The sequence below is a fragment of the Gallinula chloropus genome (genome assembly GCF_964237585.1).
Source record: "Gallinula chloropus genome assembly, chromosome: 11".
Lineage (NCBI taxonomy): Eukaryota > Metazoa > Chordata > Aves > Gruiformes > Rallidae > Gallinula > Gallinula chloropus.
Genome location: NC_140096.1, coordinates 11,482,693 through 11,495,598, shown reverse-complemented (window position 1 = coordinate 11,495,598; position 12,906 = coordinate 11,482,693). Strand labels below are relative to the sequence as shown.

General features: G+C 36.6%; 1 protein-coding gene across 1 annotated transcript in view; it reads left to right on the top strand.

Moving 5' to 3' along the window:
* The window catches only part of CHM (CHM Rab escort protein), a gene marked incomplete at its 5' end in the record, with an annotated part of 61,134 nt that extends 48,541 nt beyond the window's left edge, over positions 1 to 12,593 (top strand). The window contains 6 exon segments of the mRNA XM_084269279.1: positions 594 to 711; positions 714 to 742; positions 866 to 962; positions 4,939 to 5,031; positions 8,328 to 8,494; positions 12,301 to 12,593. Of these exon segments, the coding sequence (XP_084125405.1) occupies positions 594 to 711; positions 714 to 742; positions 866 to 962; positions 4,939 to 5,031; positions 8,328 to 8,494; positions 12,301 to 12,507 (711 nt within the window). The 3' untranslated portion in view covers positions 12,508 to 12,593.
* Between the last annotated feature and the right edge of the window lie 313 nt (positions 12,594 to 12,906).

Sequence of the window (12,906 nt, the reverse complement as noted above, 5' to 3'; positions counted from 1 at the left end):
TTACCTTCTTATGAACTGCATGTATTAATATTGAGCTTTGATAGGAATTAATGTATGCTTTTGTTTCTGATTGAATCCAGCTTTTCAGTGAGCTCACTCTACTGCTAATTAATCCATTAGTGTCTATAAAACTATTAGGAATTCTATTCATTTTATTTTAGCTTGCACTCTATTAGCAGAGTTTCCAAGCTGCTGGCTTTCAAGTAGTTATGTTGCTTGCTTCTTAGAAAACTGCTACCCTTTGTATTTTGTTAATTAACCAGTCTAAACTTTGTTCAAAGTTGGAGGGTGTTTGGTTTTTTAATGCTCACTTTAACTATTGGCAGGTCTTCCTGTATGCTTTCAGGTCCTTCTTTAAATGTTTCTGCTTAGTCAGTCTTTGCAGATCTTAAAGGATGTTAATCTGTGGTGTTCCTTCTGAACACTTCCTGTATTCTTACAGGTTACCTGTAAGGATCTACAAAATAAGAATATAGGCAAAACACTTCAGTCATCTAAGCCTTGCTACGAGCAGCCCTGCCTAACAGTACTGCAGGCCTTCTTACCCTACAGTGCTCTGCCCAGTGTTCAGAACCTATTTTGCAGTCTTGCAGCAGTTTCTCAACTGTCATCCTTTGGTCAAAGGAGTGACAGGAGTTTTTCTTTCTGTTCCACTGCTCCAGACAGTCCCAACAAAGGTGGCCTTGCAGACCTGGGTAGAAACTCTTGACTGCTGAATTCTGCCAGGTTGTTTGCACAAATGGTTGCTAATAAACCTGAAAACAAATCCTCCAACTGCCCACAGTATTTTTCACCTTTACTGAGCATTGTACTGCATCACCCTCTGTGCTCCTCTGCCTTAACACAAGTTCTTGTTGCTGGGTAGGTGTCCGTTCTGACAGTGCCTCCAGTGGATCCAGGAAAACCAGCAGTTTGCGTCATTGAGTTGTGTTCCTCAACCATGACATGCATGAAGGACACCTGTAAGTACAGGGTAGATAGAATTCTTAACTATATTTTTCCCTTTGACTCTGTCAACTCAGAGACACGAATTTAAGTTTGGACTTGGAGGTCTAAAAGGGTCCCTTCCAACCAGGACGATTCTATGATTCTAAAACAAGTGCACATGATTCCTCTGCTGCGGAATTACAATGCTGCTGTCTGAGGGCGTTCTAGGTTCCTGCTATCAGCAGATGAGAGAAACACTCCAGGTCTTCATCCTGCCACAGCTGTGTGCTGCTTCCCTTGGATCAGGAATCACGCTACGAGATTCTTGTCGCATTCAATTCTTCCTAAACTTACTTTTGATGATTATTTATTTAAAGTGCTACTGTGGTAATAAAGTCTAGTACCTTTCATGGTAATAAAGGATTTTGTTCTCTTTTTCCAAACAGATAAAATCTCAAATGTTGTTTTTAACAGCATTTGTTTTAGGAGTTTTAGGAGGTTTATGAGCTTGATAGTTGTAGTCTTACTAGTACCAGGCCAACATTCTGTTTACTGTACAATAATTATCCAGTAGCACCAGCAAAGAGCTTTTTGTTATAACTGCTGAATTTTTTTAATGGGAAAAAAAAGTATTAGAAGTCTATATTTTGTTTATTCTGCAAGATTAAGGCAACTGGAGATGCAGTAGAATGGGAGGTAAGGTTAGTGGAGAGCTCTAGCAGACTTTCTCCTCTACAATAACTTGCCACAGTTGTGCAGTCTTAAAGTCAAAATACTAACATTTTTTGTAACTTAGACATATTTTTATTCTAAAGTTTTCTGCCAAGAAGTTATCTGTCCACTATAATCCAAGGGCCAAATCCCACCGGATGTATTTTCTGAAATCATTTATGAAAAAGTCTGTAATCAGACAGGTGTGGTCTTATTTAACGTAGATACATGTGATTATTTTTTTCCTTTCAGATGCCTTTGAAATTTAAGAGAATTTTTATACCCTGGGATGCCATGGCCTCATAAAAAAATTCTACAACCTTTTCTTTTCAGAAGGATAGGTTTTCAATACAAGCACCAAGTATATTTCAGTGTTGCTGCTAGCAGAATATTTTTGAGCATTTTTTCTCATTTATGCTGCAGTTTCTGCTTGTTTCTTAATCAGCATACACTGAACAATTAATAAGTGATTAGGTCTTTTTCTGAATTCCATTAAATAGATTACTAGGGACACTATGGAAGACCAGTGTAATTAATGGTGAAGTGATCTAATGCTTTTTAACAAAAACTAAGTAGTTGTAATAGTAATCAAGTTATCTTACAGTACCTTGAACTCAGTACTTTGCAAATGAGAAAAGAGCGAAATGATGAAGTCATTCAAAGTTATTTCTTTAATAATTTTTTAAAAAGTTAAATCTGTAATTAAGAATTTAGTGCTATAAAGCATATTGTTAATCAGCTATTTAAAGGATAAATATTTACCTAGGTTGACTAAATATACATAGTAGGAAGTGGAATTAAAGAAGGATTGATAGATATTAATTCTTAGTTTCAAGAGAATTTCTGCGGTGCTGAAAAATTAAGGTTTCTGTTATTTACTTTCCTCCATAAATCCTTTTAGTTAAGGTACTATGTTCCTTAATGAAATTTGTCTTCAAATAATAGACTTGTATTTTGGGTATAGCTGAGTTCCAGTTATGGGGCATATTTCATAATTTAAAAAAACCCCTTTTACATCATTATCTGTAAATGGGTTTTAACCTGACTGATTTCTCCTTCAAACAATTATTTAAGATAAGTATACAAATACATCTACTCTTTGATCACACTGCATAAATGACAGGCACATAATCTGTATTACCAGTTGAGTGGAACCAAACTCCTTCACTTGCCCTAAAAATTGAGACTGTAATGATGAAATCATGAACTAAACTCATCGTTCTTCTTGCTAGAAGAATTACTTGAAGACAAATGTTGGCAACCACTGTAACTAATGCAGTTATACTCGAGTAAATCAAATATAATCAAAATATATACTGATGACTGTGACTCATAGCCATAACCTCAAAGATAATAAAAAAGATTTTATAGAAAGTAAATTATGTGAACTTTAGTGATTTATAGCTGGGGTTTTTTGAGGGAAGAATAGATTATATTACAATGTTTGGGGTTGTGAGCATTTCATTAAGGTTACAGGGAGACTTTCACTGCTTTCATTTACTTTTTAGAGTACATAGCCCTTCTAGGTTTGGTTTTGGTTAAATTAATATTGATGTTTTAATATAATCTGCATGGGTGCAGTCTGAAAGAGGGTTAAATTTCTGGTCTTCCTGGAGTAGGTGTCAAACTTTCTGTGGCATAACTGAGGCAGGGAAGTCTTTTCAGGATATCTACAGTGTATGTGTAAATAGTGATACAAGTATCACTGGACTTCAGAGTGAAAAGAAAAGAATGTCAGGTGGATTTAAAGTAACACCTGAGCTATATATTGCTATTAAATTGATGAAAAATGTGTGGTAATGGACAAAAAATCAGTTTAAAACTTTGTGCATAGGTATGTAAAAATTGTTGATGATTCTCTGACAGATGCTTCTCTGCTGGTAAGTTCAGACAACCGGTCAGTACTAAATGAGTCTGTTAAAGTGTTTTTATAAAGAGCTGTTAAGATAGGGCTTTTGAATATCTGAATGAATGGATGTAAACTCAGGTGGGATCAAGTGGCAGAAGTTCTGTATCTGAATAGGGACCAATAGAAGGGAAAAGAGATCAAGAGCTGCATCAAGTTATCCCTTCAAAAGAGTCAGCAACTTCACTAGTCAGTAAAACAGACTGAGTAAGGGCATAATATATTCCCTGAGCAATCTGTTCAGCAGCTTTGGTTTCATAAAAATGTTTTTGAGTAAGAAATCTAAGTATCAAATCTGCATTTTTCAATCAAAACTGTGAATTTTCACCAATACAAAATTGGATTTAGTGACGGTGATTTGCCCATGCTGTACAGGGAATTTTGATTCATTGCAGAGTTTCACAAATGAAATCTTTCCGTGCCATCGTTTTCCAGAGCAGGTTTGCTGTACTCTGTGGGTTGTTTATCTGTGTAGAGAGCACCTCTTGAAATCAAGTACTTGAAAGGAGTTTTGCAAATTACCCTGACTCCTTAGTGCCCACCTAACCTAATGCCACCTTTCCCCCAACAGAAGCCTGTGATGTCTGTCAGCCTGTAACAATCCTAATAAAATGTCTTACAGCTTTTCTGTTACCTTGTACCAAGGAATTGATGTCATGACTCAGACCACAGAACAGTTCCCTGCTGCTCAGCAGTGCTTATCTTGAATTTCTCTCTAGTTTGTCAGAACATAACTGTGTGCCACTGTTCTCTATTCTCCCTGTGGCTGGGGGGAAGAGTTAACTGCCAGGGCGCTTGAGCTGGAACTTAAAACACGTGTCTGTTCGCCTCAGCTCCTGTTCACTGCTCAGTACAAGAGACGAGGTGGAAATCTTGCTCATGCTTTTTACTTCACTGGAGAAAGCTGCTGCCTAATACTCCTGTACTTCTAGACTTGAACTGGCTGCAGCCAAACTTCCTGATTCCCCCCCAATTGCAATTTAGCTCTCAAAAGTTGGTGTTGAGGAAAGTAGTGATGTTTGTCAGCTTAGTATGTTGTTGGACTGTCAACACTACACTGAGAATGTATTTTGGGTCTTAGAGGTCATGAATGGCAAACATGGTGTGTCATCCAGATTGTTGCTGTTGCTTTTCCTTGTACCAATAGTCACCTGTTCACAGAATTATATTGTCTCTGTCTGCACTGGAGAGATTAATTATGAGATGTATTAAGAAAATTGCTCTCGTGTATTCGCACTCTATTTCCATGATACAGTACTTCTCTGGGTTAAAGGAAGTGATTTATATGAAGAGCAGTGATTTCTTAAAGCCTGCTGTGCCTTTTAAAAATCTCAAAAGATATTTATGTATCTGTGTATTGGTGATTATAATTAGCTTGTGTTCTCTCTTAACAGATTTAGTCCATTTAACCTGTCCATCAACCAAAACTGCTAGGGAAGATTTAGAGCCTGTTGTACAGAAGTTATTCAGCCTAAATACAGAAAAAGGTAAAAATAAATGTATTAAGAAAAAAGGCATTAAGAGATTATCTTGCAGAAATGTAATTTACCCTTGTAACTAAAGTATCTGTTACTGAACATCTGAATCTGTCATCAGAGTCAGCATATGGTGAGCTGCTATTTAGATATCAGCATTTCAAAGTGAAGGAATCTATTTTGAGAGTGAGATTGATTAGGCAGATGTCAAGGGTTTTTGTGTTTCATGATCTAATGTGCCAAGTCGTCTTCAGCTGTGGTTTAACTTCAGTACAGAAAGACCATGACTATAAGTGTCTAGGACCTTTTAAATTTCTAACATTCTTTTTTACGGAAACAGATTTGCTCCTCAGCATGTCTTTCAAAGGTGCAGTAATGAAATGAAATGTTTGTTAATCTGTCTTTGTACACTGTCCTGGTTTTAGTGGGTTTTATCACTTGGACATCCCTAATGTTAGTTATCAAAACTCTCCAAGTTAGTGATGTGATTGTCTCCTCCAGCTGCCAGTGCTATAAATTTCTTAGTGTCCTTTTGTTTTCTCCTAAGTATGTTGCTCATCCTTTTGTTGTCTCCTTCAGGTGGTTCTTTATTTGATGTTTCTAGTTGATATTCTTTGGGTTCTGCTTTACACTTTAAAAATAACATGGTTAGACACAGCAGTGTTATTAGGAAAATACATTTCCAGTAACTTCCTATATTAAACTATTTAGCCCTACATTCAGGGAAACCTTGCCAGCTCCTTTCATGAGCTTGTTCCTTGAGGTGGATGTTCCTTCGCATTTCCATAGGTAAGGAGCTGTTGAAAAACCAGTTGTTGCCCAGGAAGAAATTGTCCCTGAGGTACTTCAAGCTGGTTCCACAGAGATCTTTGAAATTTAATCCCAAGATCTGGAATTGTATTTTTGGTAGATGCTGATAGAATAGGCAGTGTGCACATGGAAGAGGTTGCTGTGTTCTAACCCTGGCACAGTGTTTTCAGATACAATGTACTCATACATAAGTACAGTAAATGCAGTTTCTCTGCAAGAAAGCAATACTTAACTGTCAGTGGAAGCGTTCACGTTCGTTAGGAAGAACGTGTGTACAATAGTTAAAGTTGGTTTGCTTCATCCATGAAGCCTAACGTCAATGCAGATAGAGTTGTATTCTGTTTTAAAAAACACAAACAACTGAACCACTGCAGCTTTTATGTGGCCAACTTTTCTTTTTCTACTCAGGGCTCTGTAATAAAGAACAGTGTTTCCTGGCAGGTTGAGTTCAGGTTTTCACATGGCTATTTTTCTACTTTCTTTTCCATTTTTACTTTTTTTTCCACTGTACCTTTTAATGATAAAGCAAGTAGCTTGTTTTTGTAAGACAGCAGCATGCTTTTAATAGAAAATCAAGTATTAAATGATAAATAGTTTCTTTTCTGGTTACAGCAAAGGCATCTTTGTCCCAAAGATGTAAATTTTTAACTAGCTTTATGGTACAGGAGCCCTTATGGAAGAAATACTTAGAGTACAACTAGGGTTTGTACATAGAAAACTTTATTAGACTGGAGAGCTGCAAGCACTTTTCATCAGGATATTTGTTAAGGCCCACTAATCTCCAATTTTTTTATATTTAACATATATCTTATATTTTCAAGACAGTGCCATGTGTTTCAAAGGCTCAGTTGGTGAAGAAAAGATTAGCTTGCAGTTTAGTGCCTTCTAATCATTGGGGGGGGGGGGGGGGGGGGTAGCATTAATCTTAATGTTTAAAGTGATCCAGTTCTGAAATGATAGATTGTTTAGAACCTGACTGAAATTCTTCTGTAGAAACTCTGTGATCATAGGGGTCCTCAGGTGCACCGAGGCACTGAAAAGCTAGTTTTCACTGACACATAGGCCTTTTTATCATCAGGATGAGGTAGTGGTCGTATTTTAATTAAAATGTCAGAACAAATACTGTTGGAGTTATTGAAAATGAATCACCAGATAAAGTGAGCACTGGGCCATGGCAGGTCAAAGAGGCAAAGTCACCTGGAGAAGAGGACTCCATTCATTTTCCTGCCTAAATGAGGAAGAAGTAACTTTTATGAGCAATGTGAACTTTTAAATATATTAAAGAGCATCTTGCCCTGTATTAAGGCTCAGACTTTCACAGGCTGATGAATTTAATTTATATTTCAAACTGTTCAGTATGGTTAGAACCTATTTTTTTTAAGTATTTGACAGTTATAAAAAGATACTGAAGGAATAGCATAGATTTATCTGTTTTTTTTCCTAATTCAGGTGCTTTAAAATACTGTTTTGAATGCGGTTGTTAACTAGAAGTTTCTTCCTAGGAAAGAAGTAAATCTCACAAGGTCTTTTACAAGCTTCATTTATTTTAGAGGAAGTAAAATACAAAAAGGGGGACAGCAAATATTCCAAACAAATAGTATCTATTAAGCTAAGAATTTGTGTTGTTCATTCCTCTGTTGCATTCTGCACTGTTAAAAAGTGACCTTCAACTTCCCAGAGGTTTTTCTGCCTGTGCACTGTAACGGCAAGAAGGTATGGACAATAAACAAGCAAGGCATAGTTTGTGATCATTTTGAATTTGTAGTGAGTATTGTAGCACAGTATCAAGTCCTCAGTAAGCACACATAGATATAAGTTAATCACTTATTTTTATTTAGAGTATTTCCACAGTTTGACACACTGTGTATTGCACATTCCTAGTAGAGTAATTCTGGGTGTTGGTAACTCTTTATCTGTAGCTAATTTAGACAGTGGGTATTATTTATGGATTTTTCTTTAAAATCCCTTTTATTCACACCATGAGCATTAGACTCCTTAGATCAGCTTGTAGATACTCAACATCACTGCATGCAAAAGTGTGTTATCAGAAGAGTTACCATACCATTAAAGGAGGGGAGAAAAGTATACATCAAACATATCTTCATGTATGGAATGCTATAGCTTCAAGTTGCTACAGCCTGTGGACAACTTTTTCAACTGTCATATGCTCATGGAGTTTATCCAGAGTAAACTAGATAATGTGAAGTGGAAAGGAGTTAAATTTAGACCATGCTTCTTGGTAGTATGCTTTTAGGTGGTAAGTGGTTCTTATGTGGCATAGCATGGACAGAGTAAGTAGAGTTTGCATACCTGTGTTCAAAAGTACAATGAAAGAGTATTACAGAAAAATAATGGAAAGAAAAATTAATTGGCTTTTAAAAGAAATATTATTACAGTAATTCCATATTAATAAATTGACTTTTAGTATGTTAGATTGTATCTTTCCCTTATTACACGTGAACATGGATTACGAAAAACACTTTTTTTTGTCTTTTCAGAGACTGAAAATGATGAACTGGATAAACCTACAGTCCTCTGGGCTGTCTACTTCAACATGAGAGATTCTTCAGGAATCGACAGAAATTCATATGATGGCTTACCCTCAAATGTTTATGTCTGTTCTGGACCAGACTCTGCCTTGGGAAATGACTGTGCTGTCAAACAGGTTGGACAGATCGTTTTTGATTGCAGGACTTAAAAATTTAAAGACCTGATGAAGTCTGGTTTAGTGCTGAGCTATCCTGCTTTAAGCTAAGTAATTAGTGCTACTGCAGATAGAAAGCTTCACAGTTAGAAGTACAGAAATCTTGCTTCATGAGTAAAATGAATGTAAGTGGGATTGACAATGGAAGAAACTTGAAAAAAGGCCAGTTGATGCAGTAACATTAGGAGTAGAAGGTAGTTAATCTGAACAGATAAAGGGAATGTAGAAAGCAGCAGTACCCGAAGATGATGATCTTGGTAGAATGGTTGCTCACTGTAATGCTGTGGATAGGAAAACCTGTCAGGTTAGAAATACTGACAATAAACCCTCCAAATACATAGTCTTTCACCTGTAAGGGTTGAAGAGGACGTGCAGTAGTAGAGAAGCAGTAAAAATCAAAGGTGAGAAAGTCTTATCTACCGCTGAAGTTGGAAGGATCATCGAAGTAGTATAATACCTTCAGGGCATACTCACAAACCTGAAGTGCCTTCAGAGCTCATGTGAGGAAATTTTTGCATGTTTGTAGGATTAACTGGCACTGTTAATCCTACAAAGCTGTTCTTTCAATGGCTGTGTTCAGAGAAAGTGTGTGCCATCTTCTAACCAGTTGCAGGATTTTTTATGACGAAGTAATAAACCTCTTAAAATAAGATTCTAAAATGGAAAGGCTGACCCAGTCTGATCTGTAGGGTCACAACAGTATAATTAAGGGCTAATAGTACCCTGCATTTTGCTTTACTAGGCAATAATTCTCATCCCAAGAGAATAAAAAATTGTAAAGACAAAAAGTAACGTGAGATAATAATTATGGTAGCAGTTTTAAATTGTAAACTAGTTCGTTTCTGAATTAGATTTTTTAAAATTGTTACTTAAAACAGTGCAAGTTAAGCACTCTTAAATACACTTAAAAACCAGCTAATCTAATTTGGATAGCTGTCTTTCCTAGCATTCAGCATTGCTCACCTTAAGAGCTGTTTTATGTACCAGTGAGGAATGATATCTAGGTGAAGCTGTGTTTAAATATTGTGTGCTGTATTAGCCTTTATGCTAAATCTTTTGACCAGCAGTGAGATAGATGTTAAACAAGCAGACCTCAGTAGAGAAACAACCAGGACCATGAAACACTGCCTTTCAGAAAGAGTTAAGAGAAGCTAGCATTATTTTTTCTTTTTGAAACAGTCACTAGTTAGGGAAAGTATTTTAGTTAAAATATGATTAAAAGCCATAAGTAGAAGTGGGGAGCCTATGTGAGAACAAAGTGAAGAACAGGCTGAAGATCAAGCAGAACTCAGGGTTAGAATACTCCCTCCCATCTAGTGTGCAGGTACCTTCTAGGGAAGTGGAGGAGGGATGTACATGACAGTTGGTGTGCCTTCTACCCCCAAGCCACTCTCATCTTCCTAGCTATGGGCTGGAAGTGTCCAAATATGGAATAGCTAGCAAGTCGTGGATCAGAGCATTTTAAAAAGCAAACAACCCCCATTGCGCATATTAGTCTTGGAAATAGCGGGGAAAAATGGAATCCAGTTTCTCTCCCATCAATTCTGTGTTTTCTGTTTTAATGTTACTACCCATGATTTACGTTTTCATTACCATTGGTATCGCTAACTTCTGTGTCATGTTGTTTCGATGGTATCGATAATACATTATTTAGAAGGCAAAACAACACAACTTCTATAGACAATTACCCATTTACACTTCAGTATACAAATGACCTCATGCTTTTTTATTTTAATTTAGTCTTAAATTCCTCACATAGTATTGAATTAATTTTGATGTCCTGCCATGAGGATAGGCTAAATAAAATGTAAAGTGCCATTTATGATTTCTTCAAGTCTTGTATGGATCAAGTAAAGCATCTGGTTTCCAGTTCTCGGTTTTCCCTGCTGCAACCTGAATCAGTACATTTCGAAGTAGTATGTTCCCTGAAGTATTTCGGGTTTTCTAGGCATCTTCATGTTCATAAGAGGAAGCACTTAAGTTGTAATGTCAACATTTGTCCTTTAACCTGTTTATTTTTATCTGTATCTGTAGCAATTTCAGAGTTATTTGAGTGTGTCACATTTCAAACTGCTGTTAGGTTGGTAGTGTTCTTAGTAAAAGTTGCTGTGAAAGCCCCTGCAGCGTCTTTTCATGCCATTGTGTAGTATGGGCAGTTGGGGTACAGTAAAACAGCAACGAAGCATAGTTTAGTTCAGCTTCCAGCAGGGTAACAGTTACTAAATCAGAGTAGCTGTACAGGAGCTTCATGCGCTTATGTCTTAACACTTAATTCAGTGTACAGACTGGAAAGCTGGTACACTTTACTAAATATGCAAGGAATTATTTATCAAAGTGTTATAATGAAGGAACTTTGAAGTTACTACTGGTTATTTTGCATGACTTCAGCTCAATAAGGTCAACTTAAAAAATTAGTAGACCTGAAAGTACTCCATAGCATTAAATTGTTCAATTATAATCGGTGCCATGATAACATAGTGAGATTCTTCATTCCATGTTCAGTCTCTTAAGTTGACTGTTTTTTGAGTGGGTATTTGCTCACTGATCGTAGCTTAAGTGTATTTCCTGGAGTTTCAAGGAGAAGCGAAGACTTGAAATAAAAAGGTTTTATACTAAAAAAAACTCAGTTTTGTAAACTTATTGGAGGCTAGAACAAGGGGGTGCAAATAATTACTTAACTGGGCAAGGTTTTTGAAGTCAAAATCATGTTTTTGATGTAGACAATGTGAAAATTTAATACATTTTTTCCATTTATAAATAGTTTTAACAGTTTTAAATGGGAATGGAAGAGTGAAATTTAGGAAGCAGAATGAAAAATTCAATTGAACTGAGAGTAGACAGAGTCATTTAAACAGTTAATAATGGAGTCCTCCATCCACGTGCCAGTGATACAAATCCACTGCTGATGGGTGGTGAAGTTTATCACAGAAAGCCGTTTGGTACATGCTCAATGATGTATTAATCCAAAAACAATTCCCTCTTGTCCAGGAATCCGCATCGTGTAATCAGCCTTTGCAGTTGGCATTAACTGACCCCTCAGCTTTGTCAGTGCTCTGTCTGGTAGCAGTGTGACCATAAAGATGAAATGCGTTCTTGCCTTTGTGGGAGCTCTCATCACAGGTTGTCTTTAGGGCATAGTTTCCTAAAGAGACAGAATGGAGAGGCAATATTGCTTTGCCTCTGGAGAAACCCAAAACATTACAGTGATCTGCAGCAGTTGTCTCTGTTTGCTGTAGAAGCTTAAGGAGTTGGAAAAGAAAACCTTTATGGAAATGTGACAGGTGTGATGATGCAGTAAACAAATACCTGGTTATCTCTAGAGTTTTGAGGGGTTTTGTAAGCAAGGTTGTTTGCATAAGAACATGTAAAACTATTTAACAGTAGTTAAGAAAGCTCCTTGCATCCTTGTGTTTTTAAAGGACTTGGTTTTTATAAAAGACTGGTTATGGGGAATTCTGAGATGGTATTATTTGGGTTCTTTTACTCCCAGATTTTGAAGTTGTTTTCTGCACGTTGTAACACCAGCTACCCTCATGTTTTCTACCCTACACTGTGATTTTCCTAGTAAAACAATGTAAAAGGCTAGATAGCTTTTTCTTTGTTGAGGACTGCAAGAAGGAATGGATTTCCCATGTGTTTACAGTCCTGTCAAAGTATTAAATCACTACTGATTTGAAAGAACAGAGGTTAATCTCAAATATCTGTTAAATATTGCTGCAAGGTATTGCATTTCAAGGTAAATGTTTTATGTTTTTTTTTCTGAATAGGCTGAGACTATTTTCCAAGAGATGTTTCCTACTGAGGAATTTTGCCCACCACCACCAAATCCAGAAGATATTATTTATGATGAAGATGAGATTGCACCAGAAGAGTCTGGATTTGATAATTCACCGGAGACAAAACCTGAACCTTCAACTGAAGAAAGCAGTAGTGAAGTTAGTACTGCTGCTAACAAAGAAGATAATGAAGGATGAATTAGCTCTTTTGACCCTAACTAAAATGTAAGGGAGGAAGGGTAAGAAAAATAGGTTTTAAAAAAAACCCATAGCCACTTATTTGCGATTGCCTTACTTTCCTTAGTTTGAATACTCTTTGTCAAGTAGTTTGATAACTGAGACAGTTCTAAACAGTCATAGGTTCCCCAGATTCAGGGGTGTTTGTAGCCAAACAAAAAACACAGACCAAAGCGTTTGAAGTTAAAATATTAAAATAAGAATTGTGATGTGTTGAGAGTTGGGTTTTGTTTTGCATTGCGGAAGGAATTCTCCTCCTTTTAAATAGGTAACAAGTTGACAAACTAGCAAAAATAAAAAATATGCAAGTTTGCTAACCTGTCAGATCTTCTGATACAAGGTATCACAGTTCTATTAAAC